Source organism: Brachycentrus maculatus, unplaced genomic scaffold, assembly GCF_059751285.1.
Source record: "Brachycentrus maculatus isolate JH-2025_06_01 unplaced genomic scaffold, ASM5975128v1 h1tg000365l, whole genome shotgun sequence".
NCBI classification, from domain to species: domain Eukaryota; kingdom Metazoa; phylum Arthropoda; class Insecta; order Trichoptera; family Brachycentridae; genus Brachycentrus; species Brachycentrus maculatus.
Window position 1 is genome coordinate 304,840 of NW_028281114.1, and position 27,565 is coordinate 332,404.

Here is a 27,565-nt window from a genome sequence, read left to right on the forward strand (position 1 = left end):
AATCAAATACTGTATGCATTGTATTATATTATAATAATTAAATTGACAAACATCATTTATTGCCGTCTAAATATTTTTTAAAAATCCATTTTGATTTGGCTAAAATGCTTTATGAAAAGGTTTTATCGTCTGATTCGGGGTCTGTCATTTATTTATTTATAATTATGTTTTAGACTGTATTTGAATGACAGTCCCAGAATATTTTTTTCATTAAACCGCGTATTGTAATATTATTTCGTAACAACCAATGTCTCAGGAATACTTGCGTTAGTGCACCTTGGATATAATTGTTGAAACAACGGCTGCAATGTTGGCAGGGGGAAATACCACATACTAAAACCCAAACTTCACTGCTTTCCACAAATATATATGTATTTTTTGTCGTAAATATCATTTTTTCAAGTTCATAAATGCTTATTATAATTTGACTTTTCTGTATATTTAAATTACAAATTTGCAATATTTATTTTGAATATAATAAATTTTTGTATTTTTACATAATTCACCCGAAAATAAAAACATTATTTCTGATTTTTTTTACAAATTGAATATGTGGACACATGGTAATTATGTTTTGTTATTACAGGATTGGTTAGATGAAAATAAAGTTCTTTTTATCGATATTTTCCACTTGATTTTTAACATGATAAATACAGTTACAAACGAATAAACAAATGTATTATTTATTTTTATCGTCTATCAATGACTAATAGTGTCTATCAATGACGTTTTCTTAATACATTTCGAAAAAATAATTCAAAGAACCCTCTTAAATTCTTTATATTGTATTGAAAAATGAACAAAAACAAAACATATTTTTCCATTTTCTAAGTAGATACTTAGACTTATTTAAAAACCAAAAAAAAACACTACCAACACTGAATTCGTAAAGAAAAAAAACATAACCTCAAAATTTGTAATAAAATGTCAGATTTTACATCCACGAATTAAAAGTTAACAAATTTTATTTTAACCCCGAGATAACTGTTTGCTCTCAATATGACTTCACTTTTGTTTTCCGCTTTAAAACCGGCAATTTTTTCTAGTTTCTCTTACGTACGTCACTATGCTGTCAAGCCAAACATTGGATGTATGATATTTAAAAAAATACTTGTATGAAGTTGATTTTAAATGATTTTGTAATGGTTTTAATTTTTCTGTCGTATTTTATGTAGCCATGATGGGTCTCGGTAAAGGAAAAAAGAAGGGTGGAGGCAAAGCAGGAGCAGTAGTGGAAAAAGTTGTAATTCCAGTCGAAACTGATGCCACGAAATTGGTGAACTATGTCTGCGGTAGTAATATATACTTGACTGGTGAAGATATTAAGGTACTTTTTAAATATATTTATGGCAATATAGCTGTCATTCACCCAACAGGCCATGTGTTCTTATTCTCACAATTATTGAGAATTCGCATGTGGATGGTCCTAGTCTAGTAGGCTTGTCAGACGTTCCGGTTTGAACAAGACAGTCCTAATGTTCCGGCCGGTTAACTTCACGTGTCCGATAAAAAAAAATTTGATTATAGATGACACAAAAGTCGAAAAATTATTTACACCATTTCGAATGTGTCCAAATACATGTTCACAAAATCTCCAATTACAGGAGTTATTTTCACATTATTTTTTGACATCTCATCAAAGATGAAGAAGAATATGGAAGTCTGGGCATTTACTGGGGTTAACGACCGTCATAGGATGGTTTAAGTGATCACTTTACACACATGTAACATTCACCAATTGGGTTTAAATTTGATGACAGTGATGTGTAAACAACTTATTACAGGAAAGGTGGGATGCCAAGAAAAGGAGTTGGGTTTACCGAGGCACATCTTGGGATAAATTCTACTGGCAATCTCCTGAATCTCTAATGTAGCAAGTCATAAAATACTTAACCTTTCCCTTCCGATGCTAAAATAAAACGCGCGGTCCGATGTTGGGTAGTCACTACACAATAAAAAAATTAGCAATTTTAGATTGGAAAAATACAGACATTCATAGCTAATCTAACTAAGTAACTAACCATCACGCCGCTTTCCGCAGGGGTAGGCAGAGAGAATAGAGCGCCACACCACTCTGACCTTGCAAACATTCTTCGCCTCTTCCACGTTCTTGCATCTCCTCATACATACCCGCTGATTGTTACGACTCCTAACCTGACCACTTTCAAGTATTTGGAATACCTGATCGTGCCATGTTTTTCTCGGTCTTCCTCTGCTTCTTTTCCCAATAACATTCGCCTCATAAAGCTAATCTCCTCAATTAATTATAAATGAAGTCAAAAATTATAATAATTTAATTGCTTTTTTTGCTGAAACATTAAAAAACCACCTGACAACGCTCACGAATGTCGGGAGCTCAAAAGCTACTGACCGCAAGCAACATTTAACTTTGAGCTCCTCACACTTACACAGTGCATGTATACAAGAGTGAGATGCGAATATAGTGTCGCGGTTCCCGCTCACTCTTCACGCGCTGTTTATAATACCTTCGATGAACCCGATAAATTCTGATTATTATTAATATTATTTTTTAAATCAACGCGTAAATGTGTTATGGAGAAATACCTAAAATCTTAGCCTTGTATTTATTATATTTATAGAGATACAGGTCAAATCTCTTTGAAGCGAATACCGAATTAACGAAATTCCCAGTATAACGAATCTGCAATATCCCGGAAAACTTCCATATAAGTCCAAAAGAAAATTTCAGATTTTTTTATCAAAAATTAAAAACCTATTTGAACTTGCTTTTTAATTCACTTTTCTTTCATTGCTTATGAATTTCTTTTTTCCAATAAAGTCTCACAGTTTGAAAATCATAGTTTCATTTCTGTTATGTCCTGTAGTAGGTAGGTACCCATATTGTATTGATCACTGGCCGGAAGATCGGGTGTAGTGTAACAGTAATAACTAATTTTAATTTGCTAATAAGAGTGGGTATAATATAGCGATTAAATATATTTAAAATGTGTCATATGCTATACATCCAGTGTAACGAATTTTCATTATAGCAAAATATTTTTTGGTCCCGTGAAGTTCGTAATACCGAGATTTGACCTGTATAATGGTTTATTTATTGATTGGGCGTTTAATTTGTAGAACTCCATTTCAATTTATGTATTAATTTTAAATCAAACACAGATTTTTGAGTATACTAAGTTAGAAGACAATTTTTTTATTTTTTTTTTTTTTTTTTTATTTTTTTTTATTTATTTATTTTTATAAATCACAATTTTTAACATATATTAAAAATAAAAATAAAAAGTTATTTTGCAGAGACCCACCAAGCCACCTTGTGTGTCTTGTCGGTGGAGTTCTTTTTGCATACATTTTTTTATTGTTTTTTAACCATTTTAACCTAATATATACACACAAAAAAGGAGAAAAATTAACAATATAATCTTTTTTACAATGTTCATAAAATTAACTCTTGATCATTTACCCATTCCTTTATTTTGCCTTTGTTCCATCTTTTATTTTGACCTCTAACATCCGTCGGCAACAAATTAAAAATGTTCGGAACGATATATTGCAGTGTTCGACTTCCATATTTATTGTTGATTCTTGGGACTATCAGACCTTCGTTTTGTGTAAATCGTGTATCATGGTTGTGTACTAGAAGATTTCGATATTTTTGTCTAGTTTGTTGCTCAACGATGATACTCATCCACAATATTCCACGTACCGGCAGTAATTTTAAATGTTTATATAACAAGATTGGATTGTCCCTTTGATTATATATATGACTGGGTACAATTTTTTTGATTATGGAATATTGCAGATTTTGAACCATTTTTAAATTTGTTTTCGTCGAATGTCCCCAAGACTTAATTCCATATCTTATTAAGGATTCTACTAATGAACAGTATATAATCTTTAAGGTTGGTTTAGGCAGGATAAAGTACAACTTATAAAAAGTACTCCCTAGAGCCCGCAGACGATCACAGAGTTTTATAATATGCGCATCCCATTTGAACTTATTATCTATACATAAACCTAAATATTTAAATTCGCCCACAAATTCAATCCTATCGCAACTACAATTTTGTTGCTTTTTATTGTGCAAACAGTCAAAATTGTGTGCAATAATATTACCTATCTGTGCAAATTTGTTTGCAAAGTGAGGTGAACTAATAAACATACATTTAGTTTTCTTTGAATTGATTAAGAGTCCAAAATCATGCGCCCATTTTAAAAGCTGATTAAAATCATATTGTAATTTTTCTTTAGCTTCTAATGGATTTTCACTTTCTATGACTAAAGCTGTGTCATCGGCGAACACAAATCTATTTACATATTTAAATATTTTTTTCATCAGTGAGACATATATTATGTACAGTTTTGGTCCTAAAATCGAACCTTGTGGAACTCCAGATAAATATTTTTTGTCTTTACTGAGAACATTTTTGATTCTGATTTTCATTTTTCTCCCCGTAAGATAATTTTTAAAGAAGTTTAGCAATTTTCCCCTTATGCCTATTGATTCTAATATACTGACCAGTTTTGCGTGACATATAGTGTCGAATGCTTTAGTAAAATCTATGAAAATAACAATAATGTGCTTTAAGTTATTTAAACTACAATTAATTTTATCGGAGAATTTTTGCAGCAGGTCATCACAACTGTTTTTCTTCTGAAATCCAAATTGATACTTGTCTATTATTTCAAATTTTTCCAAATATACGTCTAGATGAATCGATACATACTTCTCCAAAAATTTTTCAATTGACGATAGTAATGAAATTGGTCTATAATTATTTACGCATGAGTGGTCTCCTCCTTTATGTATAGGTCTTATTATACTATATTTTAGTTCGTCTGGAATTTGACCACTGTCCATTATTAAATTAATAAGGTGAGTTATAATAGGAGCTAGAAATAAATTATATTTTTTAATGTCGTACATCCTAATGTTATCTATACCTGTTGTTTTTGTGTTTTTCATTGATTTTATAATAATTGCTATTTCGGGCACCTTGGCTCTCGGCAAGTACATGGAGTGTGGTCTATGATCGAGTTCCATCTTGCTAGTTTTAATTACACATTGATGAGTTAGACTATTAACCCCCTCCTCGAAGAAATTTGCGAACTCTTCGGCTACTTCCACAGCTGACTTCGTTTTCATAAAATATTTTTCTAAGACAGTGTCACAGTCCGCTTTATTTTTTCTTCCCATCGCTACGTTTATTTCATTCCATGTAGCTTTGATGTTACTATAGCAGTTTTTAAATTTTTCATTGTAATACGCAGCTTTTGTTTTCAAAATAATCTTATTAATTTTATTTCTACACAGTTTGTATTGCTCTTGAAACCTTGTGTTTTTTGGTGAATTTTTCCATCTTCTCCATAACATATCTCTTATTTTGATTTTTTCTATTAAATCAGGATTTACCCACGCTTTTCTTCCTGTATTATTATCTTTTCTGCTCTTCAATGTTATTTTGCTATTTTCGTATACTTCATTAAAGAATATTTTAATTTTATTATAAAGAATACTTGGATCAGTTTCAGTTAATAAGAGATGCCACTGTATTTTCTTCATATTTAAATCGATATTTTTTTCCGCGAGGTATACATACTGTTCGTGTTTACTTTCTTGTTTTTTCCTGGAAGTAGAGATGGAGACGGCAGTCATGTAGTGGTCAGCAATAGCGCACTCTAGAACACAAGCTTGTAGTAGTACGCACTCCCTATCACGCACATAAATATGGTCCAAACACGAGCTAGTCGTGATCTGTTGTATGACAGCTTCCCTAGTTGTGTCATTTATGCATCTTGTCATGCCATGTGATGCCATCATATTTTCATATGTCATAACAACGGCATCCTTAGAGTCCATCAAATTTATGTTGATATCACCAATAAATATTATATCTCCTTTTTCTTTAATATTTTTCAACAGGTTATCAATTTTGTTGATGAAAATTAATTAATTCGTTTTGGGTGGCCTATAAATCGACAACAAAGTAAAAGTTTTTTTGTTTTCTAACGTTAATGTGCCCCCTACGCACTCAAACTCACTTTCGAGATCATATTTTGTTTGAGTAAATATTATATTATTTTTTATATAAATAATAATTCCACCACCCTTTCTTTTTTTTCTGCAGTAGTAAAAAGTATTGAATCCTTGAATATTAAATAAGTTAATATCAGTTTCTTTTATGGATATTTCGCATATAGTAATAATATTAATATTATTTATACATTTATTCAAAATAACATTTAATTCATCCCAATATTTAGCAAGCGATCTTATGTTTAATTGAATGCACGTGATACTATTTCTCTGAGTATTTTGAATCCATTTATTCAGACAAGTTGATCGTTCGTATTTCAGGTTACTTATTTCTGCCTCATCCATATAGTCATATAACCAATTGTCAATATTAGCAATATTGTATTTTTGCTCTCGCCCTTTGTTCCATCCTTTTCCTCAACGGGCATTCCGCACTGAAAGCCGTGTGCCCATTTAGACCTTGTGCACAGTTTACACATTTTGGCGATGTCGCCGCATCTTGCTTGCTTTTGCATTCCTGCGCCTTATGTTCCCCTGCACAATACGAGCACGTCAGTTTGCGCTCACAAAATCGTCTAGTATGTCCGTACATTAGGCACTGTAAACATTGCACCAGTGGCGTCTCGTCTTGTACCGTGATTCTTTGGAATCCTATGTTTACCTTTTCCGCCTGTACAAGATCTTTCCAAATAGTTGGATTAGTTTCAGCAACAACATGACATAAAAGATCATTTCTAGTGCGTTTTTTGTATTTAATTTTAATGTCCGTTTCACTTATACTTTTTAACTGTTTGTTTTGTTTTATCAAATAATTTATAAAATCTTCTTCTTTGGTGTCATTTAGAACATTTTTAAAAATAAGCAACGGTTTCCTCTGACTAGCTTCTTCCACTTTGATCTTACTGTTTGTGGATTTGTTAATGGCTTGTTTAAGCGTTTTACTATCCTCTTTGCTTCCACAACTCATAATAATTTTTTTATTGGCCGTTTTCCTGAACTCTTCCACACCTACGCCTAGTTAACATACATTAATATTTGTTTTTATGACCTTGGCAATTTCGCTGCTATCGTCTTTTGGATCAGTTGATGATATTATGAGTGTGTGTCTTGGTTTACTTACATATACTTTTTTAACTGCGTCCACATAAGATAGAGAATCGCTCGGTTGGGATATCTTATTATCTTTAAATAATAATTGAATTATTTTGCTTTGTTCCAGTACTATATTTTTGAGATCTTTTATTTCCATGCTTAGTTCTGTGACTCGTTCGCTTAGCGTGGACACTATTTCTGACGTAGCTCTGGTCATTTCTACTGTATGGTATATATCGATTTATTTAGCCCAGAATTGCTACAATAATATCACAGAAACCGCCGTATAATCACCTTTTCACTTTTATTATTTTATATAATATAATAAAAACACCTCACAATATACTACCAAGTACTTTATATAATTTATTGTTTACAACTTTACGATTTTATGTATTTTTAATTTAACTTTATTTTTGTGCGTCGTGCTCTTACAAAGGTCGAAACTCAATTGTTTCGCCTTGTTAGGGCATTATCAAACGAATGTGAAGATCAAATGGACTACGGTCCTTATGTAGCTATACAATTCTAAGTGACAGTTTTAACACAGGCAGCAATAATTTATGGGAGACAACAGTAGCTAATGGGGGATGTAGGTATGTACCCTTATATTTATTTTCTGGGAAAGGAAGAATTTTTTGACATGGCCATATTTCAGAGAATTAATACTTTAAAGCTTAATACAATTGTTGGTAATATTATTTTTAAGAATTTATATATGTAGATGTAATTATTAGTTTATCAATAACGCATCATGCAAGCGTTTACATACAGAGAGATGATGTACAGTAATAGTCTATTTAAATATGTTAAGCAGTAGTGAAGACATAAGGTTGGTTTGTTCATTAGGTAGTGGGGGATGTAGGTATGTACCCTTATATTTATTTTCTGGGAAAGGAAGAATTTATTGACATGGCAATTTTTATTTTTATTTTAAGAAAGAATTTATATATGTAGATGTAATTATTAGTTTATCAATAATGCATCATGCAAGCGTTTACATAGAGAGAGATGATGTACAGTAATAGTCTATTTAAATATGTTTAGCAGTGGTGAAGATATAAGGTTGGTTTGTTCATTAATGATTTTAAAATTAGGATTGTTTATATACTTATTAATTTCTAATTGCTCTAATATATTCATTTTTCTACCTTTGCTTCCAATATGTAATGGAATTGGTTTATTTGAGACATGAATTTTATGGTTATTTTCATTTAAGTGGTTGGCAAATTGAGAGTCTAGTTTTTTATTTTTATAAGATCTTACGTGCTCTGAATATCTAGTAGACTCAAAAAATCTGTGTTTGATTTAAAATTAATACATAAATGTATAATGGTTATTGAAGCAATGTGTACTAGGTACACAACACGGGGAGGGAAGGTTAAAGCACCACATTGTTTTTCAGCTGAAGCCTGACAGTGAATATCCTGAATGGCTGTGGGGACTCAGAACTACAAAGCCAAAAACTCTAGAAGAGATGGACCCGGCTACAAAGGAATATTGGACAAAGGTTCGCACCATTGGTATGAGAAGAAACAACAGACTGAGAAAGCTAAGGAGATTTTTGTAAAGTGCCCATTTTGAAAAAATAATATCTGATTCACACCCCTGCCTGTAGTTCCATAAGTTAGATAATCTTTTAATTTTAATGAAATATACCGATGTAAACAATTGCCTTATATTATTTTTTTAAATTGTAACGGCCGTCGCTTTTTTGTTACTAAAAATACTTAAGGTTTGTAACACAAGATTTATTTCACAACACCAGCGCAATACGACTTTATGTATGATCTACATTGGTCTCGATAAGGGGAGGAAGTCCGGGTTGTCAACAGTACACGTGCTCCATGCAACATGGCGGGTATCCATTGGCTGACATCATTCCCCACCCCTTGACATCAATATTGCTATGTTACAAAATTATTTTTTGTATGAATTTTTCTTCTTCTAACCTTCATTCGCACCCATTGGTGCATATGGCACTGAATCGCATAAAGCAGTGTTTATCTTGGTGTTTACATTACATGAAGGCAAGATGACCAGTCCTGGGTGATAATAAAGAAAGTGTGACCCCCTAGGACATTCTAACTATTATTGGTATCAAAAAAGAAATTAAACACATTTTTACTTAAAACAATTTATTAATTAGGTAGTAATTTAGAAAGCCAAAATGTTTGTTTAACTTTTGCATTCCACGTTATCGGCTTCAACGAATAGAGGAGGTGACCACTCAAAGTGTTTCGTGCCAAACGAATATTTGAAGGATGCCTGGAAATAAAAAATAAAAAATATTTTAATAACTTACACAGCAGCATTTCCAGTTCATTAAAATGACTAAATAAGTTAAATATTAATGATTAGGTCTATAAATATTAAACTTTTGTTTATGTATAAAGATATATTTAATTAGGTTTACATATATTAAAAAGGTTGCTGACTGATATAAAGTGTGGAAGGTGTTCTATGTGGGGCTAAAGTACGAGCTGTTGCACCTTTTCATAAAAGGCAAAATAGAGTTTTGATCAAGGTAAGGCGTGATCAAGTAAATTAGTAAATATGACAAACATTTTCAATAAAAAAAACTTAGAAATTTTGCTGAGAATAAAAATTTCATAAAATATATGTGAAATTCAATGGTTGACGACACCATCTGGAAAAACTATTTTTTTGTTGTTGATCAAATTGATAACATTAATTTATTATGTGTATGGCAGATGTTTAAAATGTTGATATTTTTTCTAAAAATTAATTATAAAAAATAAAAAAAACATTTTTAAAATCTCACTCCCTAGGGTAAACTTTTTCGTTATTATAATTAATATTTAAAGCAATGACTTTGTGATTTTGCATTTTATAACTAAAATATAACTTGTATATATAATATAACCGGTTCTTTTTCAAGATTGATTAGTCAGTGAATCAGTCTTGATATAGAAGCGGTTTAGCTTCGAAACCGGTACACATTATAATTAAGTTATAATAAAATATTTATAGTGATTTTAGAACAAAGTTATACGTAATTTAATTCTTTTTTATTATTATTTTACTACTCAAGAGGTTAAGATAAAGAAAAGTGTGTCACTCACATCTCCGGGCATGTAGAGATTAGGTCCATATCTCGCAGGTCCTGGAGAAACCGGGTCCTTGTCTGATGGGTGTCTTCCTCGCATGGAATACTTAGGATATCTGGTAAATTACGATTAAATTGTGTTAAAAATATCTGATAATATAGAAATATTGCTATAAGTGAGGCCTTGTGAACACATTATTGCGTAACTAGATCGATAAGATTGAAAAGATATAGAGTAATCTCTTCTCCATCTTATTCCTCATTACTGAGGGTTGTGACCCTTGTGGAAAAGCAACGACTCTTCTCCAGTTATCCCTTGACTGCACTGCATGTAGCGCTCCAACTACCGAGGTGTCTGCTGCTGCCTTAACTTGAATGGTCCATCGTGTGGGGATCTTCCTCTCCCTCTCTTCCTTTCCAGGCTACCAATCACAGCCAGTCATTCCAGGCTATCCTTATTTCCACGTGCAACGTGTCTAAAGAACTGAAGAATCCGTCGTGTGCAGACACTGGCCAGAGTCAAGCCATCCAAGTGTAACTGCTTACGAATGGACTCGTTGGTGCGTCTAGCTGTCCATGTAATTCGTAGCATGCGCCTCCAACACCACATTTTGAGAGCATAATTTTTTTTCCTTTCTGCTGCTTTAATGGTCAGCAGTGTCAGCAGCATAGAGAAAAATGGAGTGGACCAAACTCCTGACTTGGTGTTGTTACTCACACCTAGGTCTTTCCAGATTTTGTCTAGCATAGACATATATTAGAGTAATATCACCTTGTTAAACTGAAATTAAGAAATTATCAAGGAACATGGTAAAGTATGGCATAATGACAATTTACCCCGTTTTGTACACTTCGATGTCTTTGTGGTAATAAGTAGCTGGTCCGGGTGATCTGGGCTTCATATTCGGGTCCAATCTCTTGCTCCTAGAATCAAATAACGCCATTAATAGTATTGCCTCTAATTTTCCATTCTTGATTTTGCCCAGATTGTTAGGATAACTAAAGAAGACGCAATTGGATCATTTAGCAGTTACAATATAAAAAATTGTGACCATCAAATTGTGTATAACACATATATTATATCAGTGGGTTTATCTGAGTGTTGAATCATTTGATGATTATTATTTTGGACATTAATATTGCAATCCTTAATTATTTGTTTTCTTTCTATTACTAATTAAAATGGTAAAATTTTTCAAGTTTAGTAAAATATTGTTAGTTAGCTAGGCATGTGTTAAAAAAATTGGTATGAAGATATATGCTGGTCCAAATTTTATTTTTCCTTGTGTTAAATACCAAATACGCCAACAACTACACTAAATTATATTTAAATAATACACAGCATTTTACTATGCTAATTTTTTATTATTATAAACTGGTAAAAAAAACAATAAACACAAGTATTTCAGCATTAAATTGAGTACGAATTACATGTTTTAAAGAAAACGAAGATTGATATTAAAAAAACAATTACATCACATAATACCCTATTAGATTTTAAAGATATATACATAATACAGTGGAAACTCTCATAATGGGCATAATTCTTTCCAGAATCTTACTCATTGAGCGAAACATTTCCTGGCTCACAAGTTAATGTTGTGAAAAGGGCACTTGACCTTTCTCTTAAAATTATGCGAAACGTCGTTCGTTATGGAGCAACTTATTTACATTTTTTTTACTTGTGCGAATTACTCATTATGAGAGGTTCCATTGTATAATGTAAAAATTGCTTCCTACTTTATTATATTTGCTTAATTTGTGTCAGTTTAAACTTCAAAGCACATAATTCCAGAGCAAAGCTAGTTTACATTGGGTCTCCTTCTGATGAAATAGGGTACCGTAGATGGGGCTACTTGAACATTGATGTGTTACTTGAGCCCATTACAAAAAAATTTTTAGATGTGCTATCGATCGAAGTGTGTGACAATAAGTGTCACCTGTCAGGGAAACAATGAATCATGTCGATACGTTCATTATTGTAGACCAAATACAGATTCAAATAATTTTTTTGTCCTGGGCTCAAGTAACACATCAAAGTTCAAGTAGCCCCGTTCTACGGTATTCATTTTATTGAGATACATCAACTACGCGGCTGTCCAAACTTAAAACACAGTAAGGGACATTTTTTGTAGTATGTTTTTTTTTGCATTTTTGGACTGAGTAGCATCTACTTAGTCCAATAATGCAAAAAAAAAACCTACCACAAAAAAATGTCCCTTACTGTGTTTTGAGTTTGGACAGCCGTACGATTGTTGACAAACAGGACTCATCATACGCAACGGTTTCTTTGACCATGTTGATAAAGATGTTTAAAACAGTGGTGTATCGTTTGAATCTGCTGTCCAGCAAAAAGGAATAAAGCTTTTCTAATACTGACATGGACCACTGCTGTGCGTCGAACATTGGCTTGAGGCTGTAGGCGTTTGGTCCCGGCCCGAGCGTCTTCAGGTCTCTGGCGAGCTTGTCGCCAAAGCTGTAGACGGGGGCCCGTTTGGTTTTCATCGGGGGACACTTCTCCGGCTGATACACTCCCGGCCCGGGTCCAGACTGTTGTCCTGCAGATGGAAAAATTATGCATCATCATAAATTGCCTGAAAAATTTGGTAGAACTGTGTATACTTGCTATCAGGAATATGCAGTGGCGTGCACAAAGGGTAGGGTAGGCATATATTCAGAAATATTAAAATATTTATTTTAAATTAGTAACACATAGATTATATCGCTCACTCCTTTCAAGAACGTCATAAATCAAAAATTGTTAATTTTTAGTTGTACATGTTTTCGGAATGCCCAGAATATGTACTTATACATTTCATATTTTAGCAAAAGTGGCATATTTTTAACTTAATATTTACCCGCTACAGGGCAGAAATTGTTTTTGCATTTTGAAGAAAAGGCATTGTTTTATTATTTTTTTTAAATATACTAAATATTTTTCAAATGGAGAAAAAACCTTCAGATTTTACTTAAAAATATCTGTTGCACAGTAAAAAGTTCAATAAGTTTCTTGTTATTTATTTTTAATTTCACTTTAATTTTTCACAATATATAATTCATAATATATTTACATTTTTATTTATAACATAATATATTTGAATCATTTATACATATGGAGAACTTTTATATTTCGATTCGCTGTGCCTCTCCATAAAAGAGACTGTGCTCTTGTGCTTGGAGAGGGACTTACACTCGTGGTTTAATGTTATATAATAAAAGATAAAATAGTTTTTTTTTGTATATTTTTTCAAGATTTAAATGTATAGAGCTTTAATTTTTTTCTTAAATATTTTTATATCATCTATTTTTTTTATTTCTTTAGGGAGTTTATTGAAATGTTTGATTGCCAAATATTTGAAGTTTTGCTGAAATTGCTTGGTGTTGCATTTTGGAGTAGAAAAATCGTTTGAGAATCTCGATGATAATTTTTTTGTTAAATTTAAATAGTTGTCACCCTTTAGTATTTGAAAAATTGCATTTTTTTTATAAAAGGATTCCATATTTGGGACTTGAAATTTTTTGAATAATAATTTTGTTGGATATATATTTTTTTTTCAAAATAACTTAAATTATGGTTTTCTGTACTATTTTCACTGAGTTCAGTATGTTGTTGTATGAGCCTCCCCATGCAGTAATGCCATACTGTAGTAGTGAGTGTACGATAGCATAGTAAACTCTTTTTAGGTTGTCGATGGTTAGTATGTTTAGAATTCTAATGAATATATATATATATATATATATATATATATATATATATATATATATATATATATATATATATATATATATATATATATATATATATATATATGCATTTTCTTATTCGTTTTACTAGTTCATTAATGTGACTATGGTATTTCAAGTGTTGATCTATTATTACACCTAGATATTTTATTTCTTTTTTTGGACATAAAACAGAACATAAGTTTTTGCAATTTGAATCCCTGCAGTCACCATTGTGAATTCTAATTTATTTGAATTTTATTTCATTACTTTTTTTTACGACCACATTTAAAAATTTTCTTTATACATATACATATTTAACCTGTGCTTTTATTTGTTTTTGTAAGTTTGTTGTGTTCTTATAAAATTAATGAATAACATTTAAACGTATTATAGTGCACTGTATTTCATTTCATGTTTTGTGTTTTTCATTGTGTACAAACCAGAAATAAATTAATAAATTATAATAAATATAAATAAATAAAAAATACTGTATGACAATAATGAAAAATGACAACTTGTTTGAAACATGGCGATCGGGTCACTTACGAATTCCAGCAGTCTTGAGACCAAAACTCCAGGCTGGTTCTGTAATTTGGCCATGCGCTGTAACCTTCTTTATTTCATACGCTGGACCGGGGCCAAGCTGTAAATTTTACAATAAATATAAAAACAAATTAAATTAAACCACTTTTCTGTTGCCTCAAACTATCAAGCTTTGAAATATTTATCAAGCCGTAAAAAACATGTAAATGCCACATTCATTCAATTATTTTGAAATGGTCAAAAATATTTATAAAAACAGTACAAAAGGCAGTTGGTAAATTTAACCTTAGCTTAAAATAAATCAATTGTTTTATAATTCTAGGGAGAGTGAACACAGCTCAAAAAAGTAGTGTTGGTAAAAAAATTCATAAGTAATAAATCATAATGTAAATTTATATCAGGTTATAAATTTATAACCTAGATATGTTGATATCCTATAAAATATTAGATAATGAATAGTTATGATTAAAAAAACTAACTTACAATCACGCCTTTTCTATGCAGGGGTAGACAGAGAGAATAAAATGCCACACTAATTTGTCTTTGCAAACAATCTTCGCCTCTTCCACATTCATGCATTTCCTCATATAAACCTGACGATTATTTCAACTCCGGACCTTTCCACTTTCAAGTATTTGATAGTTTGTGTGTAGCACTATTTTTGTAATAATAATTCTACCTCAATGGTGCTTTGCTGAGATCAAATTATTCTAATGAGTAAATAAATGCGTTTTAATTTTTCTCATTAAGTATTCGATAAATCGCAACTTAATTTTCTTAAAACCCAGGTAAAATTTGACGTAATGATTTTCTTAAAATAAATATTTGGTTTCGAAAAGAAAAGAGTTATTAAAAGGTAAGAGTTAAGAGTTAAAAGTTAAGGTAAGAGTTAAGAGTTAAAAGTTAAGGTAAGAGTTACGAGGTAAGAGTTAAAAAAAATAGAAAAAATATTTTTTCAATACTTATTTAAAAAAATCCAATATGTATTCTTAGAAAAAATTGGGCGTGAAGTGACATGCGGCTGTCAGCGCATCTAGACAGTATTTATTGAATTCTATTAGTGCAAGTAAGGTGTTAAGATTATCTCACTCTCACTGTTTTCATCCGCCGATGGAAGAGCGTGTCTCATTGCGCCCGCAAAATTTAAAGCATATTTGCCAAATTTAGTGTACTGGTGGGATCACTGAACCCACGGCAGTCAAACATGGCATTGACTTAACCTATGACTTGTAGAAGGTTAAAAAAAAAGTAGTAGTTATAAAATGTAAGTTCACCAGTTTGTATCCCAGGCCCCCCTTCACTCCAAACGAGTATTGGGGATTCCTCTTCTTGGTGGCATCGTGTTGTGGATAGCCTACAGTGGATGGTAATATATAGTTGCCAGGTCCGGGACCTAAATGTTCAAGACAAAAAAGAAATACATTAATATTTATATTATTTATTGATTCAGCATTAACTTTGTAGAATGACATGTGATTTAAAAAATAATAATTTAACGCTTGTATAATACCACTTAACCCTTACTGGTCCAGTGTCGAATCTCATTTGACATCGATTTTTTGCTCTTGGGTCCCATGTCGGATGTTATTCGACATTTTTTTCATTAGTATTATTTATTAAAATTCCAAAATTACATTCTTGTCACTCCTATCTATGTATTACAACAGTATGTGGAGCAGATGACAAAAGATTTTTCCAATTGGAATACAACTGTCTAGCTAGATTTTTTTTTTAATTTTGGGGGACTGGAAAGGGTTAATGAGTTTTATTTCATTACACACGACTAGTTTCGAAAACTAACAGATGTTTTCATTACAGGTAAAAAGTAAAACTACTTACTTTTCACCTGTAGATGAAAACATCTGTTAATTTTTTAAACTAGTCGTGTGTAATGAAATAAAACTGAGTAGTCATTAAGTGTTTCACTAAAGAAATATATTTATTTATGATGGCCTCTAAATATATATTTATGAGGTGGTTAAGATCCGGTAATTCAAAAGATCTACATCAGTAGATCTCTATCTCTAAATCTGTTCACTAAAACCAGATCAATCGAATAATGGATCTTACACTTCATTTTTTTCTGCCAGAGGGAGGAGAATTTTTATTACATATCTTATCAGGGACAGCGAAAACCAAAAAAGTGTCAGTACATCAATGAATCAGTGACCTGTGACCATTTATTCACTCAAAATTAGATTGAAATTGGAAAATGAGTCACTCAGAGATCACATTTTGACTACATTCAGTCTTTTTTTTACCTTCTTTGCCGACTCTATGATTTTCTTCCTTTTATTAGATTGGTTTCAGGACAATGGTACTCTAGTCATCACAGCATATTGAAATGAAATTAAATAAACTTACCTAGTGGTTTGCCCATTATGTTTTTTTCTTTTTAAGTTAAGAATTCATATAAAATCACAGAAAATTTAGGGCCGAAAGATAACTTTTTTTTAGGTTTTATGTTTTAATTTTTTTGTTTTTTATGCATTTTCATGTTTTTCTTCTCCCCCACTAAACATGTCCGCACAAACATACAACCTTTTTGCAAATGAAATGAAAATTTTTGAATTTTTACACAAGAATATAACAATTGCACAATTTGAAAAATGGAATACATTTTCAAAATTCAATTAACATCCATAAGCACCTACCTAAACATTGTAATAATTATTTTCTGTTTGAGTAAGTACTTTTGTTCCTCATTTGCACCCCATAGCTCATCTTGCACCACATCAGATTATCATTGATCGTCAATTGTGTTACGGTAAGATTATTAGCGAAGCCCCCACATTTGAACTTAATTTATAACATAAATAGTATAGTAATAAAGATGACATAATTTGTACAACACACTATTTAATTTTGACACATTTTTTTTTAAATACAATAAAATTTAGACTACACACAAATTTCACACAAAAATAAAAATGGTAAAACATAAAAGCATAATTTCTGTTTGTCCGTAAGCTTGATCATTATGGCTTATCCCCAGGTAGTTTTGGAAGAGTGTGTTCAGTTCAGAGTTGTGAAAGTTATTGTCATTCAATTTTAATGTAAAAAAACCTGTGATTCGCCGGCTCTGTGAGTCAGTGACAAATTGACCTTGGGCGGCAAATCGCCGGCTCTGTGAGTCAGTGACAAATTGATTTGGCCGGCAATTTGCGGGCTTTGGGCGTTTGTACACTACACGGAATTTTACCGTCCGGCAGTCCGGTTTTGAAAAATGAAAGCGACTACGACAGTTTGGCATGATCGAATTTACGCGCAACGTGTTCACGCACATATCCGAAGAAAGATGGACAAAAGCACAAGCCAATACCAGCCAATCATTGTTTTAAAACGCTAACTGACGTGCCGGACGGTAAAATTCTGTGTAATTCCGTGTAGTGCACAAACGCTCTTTGTGTTGCAGTGGGTTGAATGGATGAACCAAATTAAAACAATACAGTTATTTTAATTATTTATTTATTTCATTCATAATTGATTTGAATGATATAGTTGACTCTATTTGAGAAGCAATCAGATCCAGGACCTGTATTATTTATTCACAATATTTTTTTCAGCCTCCAAAATTTACTGTCAAATATATATTTTTTTTAAATTTTGTAAATAGAAGTAGCTTTAGTTTGAACTATTTTGGAATGAGTTCAAAACAAAATAATTATTCTAGAAAATCAATTGAAATTTCAGCACCCAATCAAATGCTTGTAATTGCAGGTGTTTTTATTTAGATCAAACCCGAGATTGGCACTGCATTTGAATTTCGACATCATATATTTTCCTCCAGATAAGTAACATTTGTAGAATATAGAGCAATCTAAGGGGTCGCGAATGTAGCCAGCCTTGGTGCAAGTTAGTTCAGAAGGTTTCACAGTTGTCTCAACAGGTTTCACAGTTGTTTCAACAGGTTTCACAGTTGTGTCAACAGGTTTCACAGTTGTCTCAATGGGTTTAACAGTTGTCTCAACAGGTTTGACAGTTGTCTCAATGGGTTTAGCAGTTGTCTCTACTGGTTTAGCAGTTGTCTCAACGGGTTTGACAGTTGTCTCAATGGGTTTGGCGGTTGTCTCAATGGGTTTAACAGTTGTCTCAATGGGTTTTACAGTTGTATCTGCGGGCTGATAGAAAGAAAATATTAGTATTAGATTATTGTGGGAAATGTCATGTGGCAGAATGCTAAAAAATAATTGTTTTGTAATAGTTTCATTTTCAGACAGAAGTAGGTGATCTGGGAAATGTCTAGGTTCACTTTCTATTTATTTTTAAATATGAGTCTAATGGGAAAAACGATGAGAAGTTTTTCAGGGAAATGTAGAAACCATAATATAATAGGCATACATATTTATTGCTCTTACATATTAAATAAAAATAATTAAAAACCTTACCGAAGAACTCATCAAGAGACGTTGGTTTAATATGTTCAAAAGGGGATATTTTCCTTCACCACAGTTTCCTCTGAAGTCATCTGTCTCCATACTCCAAACCATTCCACCACCCAAATTGTAGCTCTTTATGAAATCAATCTGGAAACCACAAATGATTGTGTAATATCAATAAGATATGTATTCTACTTGCATACACATGTCTAATGAAAAAAATATAAATTAAAAAGTAGTTTCTAATATATTACTATTTACATAAATTATTAATCTTCAATTGTGTCAAAAAAAACAAATGGTGATATAGACATATGAATTTGTAAGACTGGCATTTTTTTCAATTTGTAAAGCTATACTTTTCGTATAACAATACCTTTGTATGTTGTATTGAATTGATTGTTCTCAAATATCTGTCCACGTGTAATAAATTACGAAATAAAAAGGTTTAATATTTTCATGGCTCTTTGTGAAAAAAAACTTTAGAAATGTTATAAACGTGAATTATAAAATTTTCAAACCCAACACCAATTCAATGAGTGATTTATTTTGTAATAATTTTAAACCAATAATGGTACTTTTTTGGAAGAAAACCCTTCTTCTTACCTTGATTTCAAATGATCTTTTGTCATCATAAGTAACCCACTCATTGCCCAAAATGTAGTAGGGAACCTTTGCTTCATCATCCCAAAACTTTTTGGCATTACTATTCTTGAGATTTTGGCAGATCTGAAAACAACAACAGAAAAAAATATAAATTAATGCATTTCAAAACACAAATGTGATTCATAATGATTAAAGAAAACACTTGTTACAAAGTTAATGCCGAAACAATAAATAAAATGTGATTCATAAATTGTAATATTTCAATGCAATTATACAGTTTTCACCATTCAGCATATTGGAAACATAACAACACAGTTCACAAAAATGTCAGATTTGTCTTCATTTGCAGAATTTGTTTGAGGATTTATTATGTAATTATGTCACTAATTTTTCACCTTCCATAGCGTAGTGGTTAGTGCAGATGTGGGGAATTTGTGTCCTCTTGATTTCTCTAAAATGGCCCTGTTGGAGGTCCCAGGTTTGATTACCAGGAAGACAAAATATAAATATGCCACCCTGAACTTTAAAAAGTGACTTTTCCCTATAATATTTATTCAATATCACTGGACTGGAACTAAAGCATAGGATTGATGACCTCCTTCCACTCAATTTAATTAACACTCAATATAATTCTTCTTCCAACCCTCATCCGCACCCGATGGTGTATAGGGCACGGCATCATATAAACGCAGTGTTATCTTGATTATTAACTCATGAAACACTCCGCTTCAGGTAATATTGAATAAATATTAGAGTGAAAAATCACTTACATTTGTTTGACCCCCCCCTGGGAATCGAACCCGGGACCTCCAGTATGGTAGTCAAGCATGCTGACCATTACACTGCCCACAAGAGGTGGGCGAAAATATATACTACGTAAATATAATATAATACTATATCAATATGATACAGTGCCCTATGCACCATTGGCTGTGAATAAGGGTTATAAAGGAAGCAATCAAAGGTTACAAGGCAAGCAAGGCTTGTACAAACCATACACTTTTCATTTATATTTAAGCATAACATGGTAGATAAATATGCGAGATCAAAGATGTCGTTAGGTGGGGAAGGCAACGAAGGAGACAATGGTATGCGCATGTGAGGAGAATGGAACCATCCAGACTCCCCCACATCGTACTGTAGGTAGACGACTCAAGGGCAGACCACCAAACAGATGGGTCGATAGCTGGGAATCGACGTCGCAGGAGGCTAATCCCTCTTAAAAACAGGCCGCAAGGCCTACAATAAGAAGAAGGGGAGATAAAAAATAGCCTAGGTTAAGTTAGATTCATAAACTAACCAACCATCTCACCACTTTCCTATAGGAGTGGGCAAGAAGAATATAAAGCAGCATCATTTTGTCTTTGGGAACAATCTCCGCCTCTTCTACATCCATGCATCTTCTCATTCAGACCCGCCAATTATTTAACCTGACGTCATTAGACCCGCCAATTATTACCTAACCTGTCCACTTTCAAGTATTTGAAACACTTGGTCGTGTTCAATTTCAATTTCAATTTATTTATTTCATTTAATATAAACATTACAAACTAGATATATATTTTTTTAATCGTATGCATTAAAAATACATTAAAATAAAATATATGCAAGAACTATTGCTAAAGGTGTAGAAGAATCCCGGTTCGGAAAACTCCTTCAGACACATGGAACAGACCAATATCTAATGAAATATTGTTCAACATAGCGGTAGCTCTTCCTACAGGCATACTTCCCATCGGCTGTGTAGAGGAATGTGAAACAATCTATGCCGACGCTGTCTTAGGCAACTATCGGGAACATAAAGACCAATGTTCCGGATAATTTCAGGATTATCGATCATACCGCGCAACAATCAATAAAAATGCGTAATCAAATACACATTCTAGTCTCTTCTGTTCCCTTCTAGTCTCTAAACTGTTGTAGCCAAGCATACCCTGGAGAAACTCGGTCGGGTAGAGCCAAGGATAATAGCCGAACTCTCTCATATAGAGATACTTCAGAAACTTCTTTTGGACTTTCTCTAACATAAGAGAGTACTTAAGCTCGTGTGGCCCCCAAATCATCGAGCCACTCTCGAGTCCACTTCGCACCAAGGAGTTATAAAGAGTTCTCAGCATGCGGGTATTTTGGAAAACCCTGGCAGTATGCAGAACAAATCCTAGCATTTTCAATGCATTACCACTGACCGCCTCTATGTGATGGTGAAATGTCAGAGTGTTAGCTACTTACTTCATTATATCCGAGGTATCCAGGTTGTTGAGTGATAGGTCCTGCTTTGCCTGATCCTGAAGATGGACAGCGAGCTGTCGTACAAGATGTAGAACTGAGAGTGTAACTGTATCCATACAGAGCCATCCCCAGAACCAGTTTGGAACTTGGAGCGCCGTTTTTAATCCATGCATCAAGGCAGCTTTTCTGTAAAACAAATATAGTTTTTTTTAGCCTCCACTTGTTTACGATTTTAGCTCTTACAAACAAAATAAATTGTAATAACAATAAATAAATCATATCATAGTCATACAGAAGAATGTGACCAAGTGCATTGTTTAACAAAAACGTGATCATTAACTATTTGCTATCTTACTAGCTTAATATTGCCCTGAAAAAATCCCAAAGGATTTTAAACTTGGAAGTATAATATATTGACTTGTTAAAAATGACTAACTGCATTGACGTTTATTTTCTTGCCAAGCAAAAGCGACTTAAATGGCCCTCCTGAACATTTTATATTTTGGTAGTTGGTCACTTTCTCCTGTACGACTACGATATAGAGATAGGACGTTTGTCCACTACATGGAATTCTACCATCCGACACGTCAGCTAGCGTTTTAAAATGACGATTGGCTTGGATTGGCTTGTGCTTTTGTCCATTTTCTTCGGATCGGAGCTCTTGATCAGTGCGTGAATACGTTGCGCATAAATTTGATCACGCTAAACTGTCGTAGTAAAAAAAAAATGCAATAAAATTTGTATAAGGAATAACCTGCAAAGTGTCTATTTTAGGTGCTTGTCTGCAGGTAGGATAGTAAGGATAGGGAAAGTAAATGTGAAAAATACATCACAAAAACCCAGACCAATTGAAAATAAATCTTTCTTGATTTCATTTTGCAATTGGCGGGAATCGAACCCGCCTATTGAAATATTTTTTAATTTTTTTTATTTGTATACATTTATTTAAATCACAATTTTTACATATTTAGAACTTTTTTTTTTGCAGAGACCCACCTTAAAATCAAACAATGATTTAAAGAGTGTACTAAATTGTATTTTATTATTAAAAACATAAAAATAAAATTTGTGACTAATGTTTTGCCTTGATTGACATTAAGGAAAATATAAAATAAACTATTAGATCAACATGAATTAAATCATATTTTTTATCTAGTTAAAAATACTATTAAAAATAATAAAATATTTTTAAAAAAATACAGGCCGTCTTCTTCAAAATTAGCTATTTTAATGATCCGTTTTGTTTTACGTTGTTGGTACTTACAATATTAAGAGGACCATCACCAGTGTTTATTTCAGCTTTTGACACATATAAAGGAGTGTTGTGTCCAGTTACTGGTCCTACCGTGTGCAGGTCATATGACATCAAATTGATCCAATCCAAATATCTAAAAAAAATTCAAAAGATAAGGTACATTGTATTTATTTAAATGTACATTACATAACCTACAAAAAGAAAATTGTAGAGGTTTAAAATCACTATATGTATCATATTCGACACTAATGATGTTAAACAGTTTCATTAGCTTATTGTAAATAGGTGAATATTATAATTAAGTTATAGTAAGATACTTTTAGTGATTTTAAACAAAGTTATAAAATGGAAAATCACATAGTTAATTTTGATTTTATTATATTCAGATTTATAATTTAGGAAATCTGTGTGTGGAAAAGACAGTTACAACTGGTGTTAAACTCGAGAAATCCCTTTATTCCTATCCAGTGGTGCATAGGGCACTGCATCAGATCGACACAATGTTAGCACACTGTTTACTGAAAACGCTTCAAAGTGTCTTTTACATACTGTTGGTAAAGACGCATATAAGTGTTCTATTTGCTTATTTTTGGTAGAGCGCGAGATATGTCAAAAAATATTGTACAGATCGGAATTGAGTGTGCTTACTTGTGAGTTACTTGTGATAAGTATACGATCAGCGGGGGGCTGCGGGGCTCGGAGGGGCTCGCGCGAGCCCCTTGTTTAATTTGACTTGTGAAATTGTGAGAAATCAATATTCTCTGATTAAATCAGTACATCAATGCAATTTCAGTAGTTGGTTTAAATGTATTATGACGCATAAAACTTGTTGCCTTTTGGAATTTATCGAGAAATATATTTACAATAAGAAATATTTCATTCGCTAAATTAAAGAATTCTCCACCATAAAAAAGTCATGTATATTTTATCGTTATTATTATGTATTTTGGATAGTTCAAACATAATTATACATCACCCCCTTCCCACGCCACCCGCGAGCCTCTTGTTAAAAAATTGGCAGCCCACCACTGTATACTACCCTAATTAGTGTCGGGGTTGATGAAAAAACAACAATGTTAACTTAATGGGAGGAGGGAGAAACGTAGTGTTAGATTTGTGCTGGCAATTTGATTTTTTTAGCCATATTAGCCTGGATATTATCACAACTTACTTGACAAGATTGGCAACATCGTATGACTGTTGAATTGAATATTCTGAGACTCCAACAGCCGCCGTTAGCAGCAAACCTTCCTTCCCGAGTTCGGCTTTGAGCAGTCGGCAAAGGTCCACGAAGTTCTGTTTGTCTGCAGCAGCACCGCCTCTCTGAGCCGGATACTCCCAGTCCAAGTCCAAACCGTCAAAGTTATATTTCTTCACAAATGCTACCGCGTTTTTGGCAAATGTCTGCCTTCTACCGGCGTCACTAAAAAGCTGAAAGAAAAATTATACTATTTATTGTTTCGCTATTAAGTTTGTGGAATGACATGTTGAGTAACATCAAAACTTGACGTGATACAAGCTTGTCACCATATAAACTTTGAAGAAGAACGATTAACTAAGTCCAAATCAGTCATCAAAATTCCAGTTACAAAATCATTGTTGGCCAGTGTTATTTTAAAAATTAAACACTTGTATAATACCACTTTTTGAGTTTTATTTCATTACACGTGACTAGTTTCGAAAACTACAGCTGTTTTCATTGACAGGTGATTACAAAGCAAAAAAATTATGCAGGTTTATAAAGAGGTGGGGTGGGTAGTAAACAGAAGGGGCGGAACTTTTTACAATGGGAACAGATAATAATGGTGACATATTTTGGAAAAGCATTTTATTATTTAATGTTTTAACAGAATTAAAATTTTTATGTGTTTCTTAATTTTCTCATTTATTCATGACTTGACTTGTCTGAAAAAAACATGAAAAATTGCTTGCAACTTTTGTTTTGAATGATAATTTGCGCTTAATCAATTTAATTTAATTTCATTGTTAAATAATTAAATTAAATAGAAGATGTTAGGTGGGGAAGGCAACAAAGAAAACAATGGTATGCGCATGTGAGGAGAATGGAGCCATCCAGACTCCCCCACATTGCACTGCACAAGATAGACGACTCCCGGGCAGACCACCAAAGGAGATGGATTGACAGCTGGGAATCGACTTCGCAGGAAGCTAATCCTTTTTAAAAATAGGCAATAAGGCCGACACCAAGAAGAAGAAAAAGAAGAAAACAGAAAATACTTACACTTGAATAAAAAGTAGAACCAGCAGACCATCCGCCCATAGCAACTAAGGTTTTTAATTTAGGGTTGCTTTTTTTCAAATTATTGAATTTTTGGAATCCTCCTACAAGTACACAAACATTTTAAAAAATTCAGTAATTGATTCGGCAGTCACTTTGTGGTAAAATCTATCCATTTTTAATTAAAGTTATACATAGTTAATACCAGTATTTCTTAAAATCGACTGTGACACAAACATGGTGTTTGAAACTGATGCAGAATGCATTGAAACACGTGTCACAGTAGATTTTAAGATAAAGTGGGTATTTACTAAGTAAAACTTAAATTAAAAATTTACTAAGAAACAAAATCATCAAACCCCATCACCGCGTTTCAAATCAGTTGTAACATTTACACTTGATATCGGCAATCAAATTAAATAATGACAAATAGTTATTCAAACCCTTATCCGCACCCCAATGATGCATAGGGCACTGCATCATATAAATGCAGTGTTACCTAGATCGTTAAACACATGAAGAAAAGATGATCAGCCCTCCGCTTCAGGTACCAGTCCAGGGTAATATGGAATAAATATTACAGTGAAAAAATCACTTATATTTATTTGACCCCCCCCCCCTGGGAATCGAACCCGGGACCTCCAGAACGGTAGCCGAGCGTGCTGACCATTACACTACGAAGGCGGACGAATAGTAATTGACAGAAACCCTTGCAGAACAACTCACCTAATGAAATATCAAGCCATGAATCCATCATTGCGAGGTCGGCATTGTTGCTGGCGGTTATAAACGAATAAACCAAGTGCGTACATAAATCAGATGGTATTTGGTCCAAAGGGAAATTGCCATCTCCCGGTCTGTATGCTGCCCAAGTTCCCACATAGCACACTACCTTATCTGAAACAAAATAAATTCTGAGTTTTAAACAAATAACCGTATTAAAATCTTTTTCATATTCTTCTACTAATCCTTATCTGAACCTAATGGTACAAAGGGCACTGCATAGTATTGATGCAGAGTTATCTTGATCGTTACTTACATGACGGCAAGATGATCACTCCTGCGCTTCAGGGACCAGTCTAGGTGAATGTAAAATAAATATTGGAGTGTAAAATCAGTAATTTGTATTTATTTTCACCCCCTCCACTGGGAATCGAACCTGGGACCTCCAGCATGCAGCTTAACATGCTAACCATTACACCACGGAGGCGGATAATACTATTAATAATATGTAATAGCTTAAAATAATTTAACAAAATGAAAATACCTGGTACGGCTTGAGCATCCGGTACATTCAGCATAAAGCACAAAACTAGAGCGCCAAAAATACTTTTAAACACCATTGTTGCGAGTAAGTTGATGATGCAATGAACTAAATACTTCTTACTGAAGCCAATTTTTAAATGTAACTTGAATTTATACAAAAAATATAATCTCTTCATAATACCATAAAATAAAATAAAACAAACATGGCCATATTAAAAATTTAGTTTGTTTTCCTTCTTTAAATAGAATAAACAGTAGGGTGGGTCAAGCATACACAGAGAAAAAAAATTACATGAAAATTGTATTTTTTAATTCAGGCAATTCATACATATAATTTGTGTATGATGTGTCGGGTTGTGATCCTTTGGTTAGACAGAGTTTCTGGGTTCGAACCCACTTTACCACAATTTGATACCTATTTTTAATAATGAGCCGCTTAGGCTCACAAAAACTTTATAAAACTGAAGTATTTTTGTAAATAATAAAAGACAAAAATGCAAATATTTCTCTTTGTGTCCTGACCTTGCTACTATTCTCCGTTTTCTTTCCTATAATACATACTACCATTTTTACTCCTGGGTTTTCAGTACAAACCAAGTAATACTCCGTCTTCTCCTGTTGAGTTTACTATGGTTTTCTCATCACTAACTCAGATGCTGAGAAGTTTCCATGAATAGGTTACAACCGACTATTCTGCTTGATCCTGACACAAAATCGCTTAAATAAAATAAAAATCATTTTTCCGAATCAAAGGTTGTACATCATAAGCACGGCAAATAATAAATGTGACTGTAATAATAAATTTAAAACTCCATATACCTTCAGTAATGTCCTTCATATTGAGCACATCTAGTTACATCGTCTGCATCCTTTCCAACATATTTCACTCGTATGTCCATGAATCTGGAGCGTAGGAGTGAGTACCCTTCTTTTAACATATCGCTCACTCCTTTCAACGAGATTTTTCAAGAGATCATTTTTAAAGTTTAAAAATATAATAAAATGTATTAAAAATAAATATTAAGCCACTTATTGAACTTTTTACTGTGCAACAGATCTTTTTAGGTAAAAACCTGAATGTTTTTTCTCCATTTGAAAAATATTTAGTAGGTATATTTAAAAAAAGAATTAAACAATACCTTTT

The 27,565-nt window shown here is 32.7% G+C and overlaps 3 protein-coding genes across 4 annotated transcripts; 1 reads left to right on the forward strand and 2 right to left on the reverse strand.

The window, feature by feature from the left end:
* Positions 1 to 886: 886 nt before the first annotated feature.
* mRpL54 (mitochondrial ribosomal protein L54) lies at positions 887 to 8,779 on the forward strand. The gene is made up of 3 exons (XM_088269837.1): positions 887 to 1,090; positions 1,176 to 1,327; positions 8,514 to 8,779. Exons 1-3 carry the CDS (start codon positions 1,000 to 1,002, stop codon positions 8,676 to 8,678), a joined length of 408 nt encoding a protein of 135 aa, XP_088125963.1. The 5' UTR covers positions 887 to 999; the 3' UTR covers positions 8,679 to 8,779.
* Positions 8,780 to 9,235: 456 nt separating this feature from the next.
* Positions 9,236 to 16,995, reverse strand: LOC148303509 (ciliary microtubule associated protein 1A-like). Its single transcript, XM_088269838.1, has 7 exons — positions 16,812 to 16,995; positions 15,722 to 15,840; positions 14,451 to 14,547; positions 12,559 to 12,736; positions 11,016 to 11,102; positions 10,195 to 10,294; positions 9,236 to 9,376 (listed from the first exon to the last, which is right to left on the reverse strand). The coding sequence occupies exons 1-7, from the start codon at positions 16,825 to 16,827 to the stop codon at positions 9,287 to 9,289; spliced, it is 687 nt and encodes a 228-aa protein (XP_088125964.1). The 5' UTR covers positions 16,828 to 16,995; the 3' UTR covers positions 9,236 to 9,286.
* Positions 16,996 to 17,901: 906 nt separating this feature from the next.
* Positions 17,902 to 27,355, reverse strand: LOC148303510 (chitinase-3-like protein 1). 2 transcript variants are annotated; one of them, XM_088269833.1, is made up of 9 exons: positions 27,241 to 27,355; positions 25,882 to 26,052; positions 25,159 to 25,259; positions 24,088 to 24,347; positions 22,926 to 23,049; positions 21,662 to 21,847; positions 19,433 to 19,555; positions 18,836 to 18,973; positions 17,902 to 18,568 (listed from the first exon to the last, which is right to left on the reverse strand). In XM_088269833.1, the coding sequence occupies exons 1-9, from the start codon at positions 27,257 to 27,259 to the stop codon at positions 18,137 to 18,139; spliced, it is 1,554 nt and encodes a 517-aa protein (XP_088125959.1). In that variant the 5' UTR covers positions 27,260 to 27,355; the 3' UTR covers positions 17,902 to 18,136. The 2 variants fall into 2 exon arrangements, with proteins under 2 accessions (XP_088125959.1, XP_088125958.1); XM_088269832.1 differs by lacking the exon at positions 27,241 to 27,355 and adding an exon at positions 26,423 to 26,543.
* Between the last annotated feature and the right edge of the window lie 210 nt (positions 27,356 to 27,565).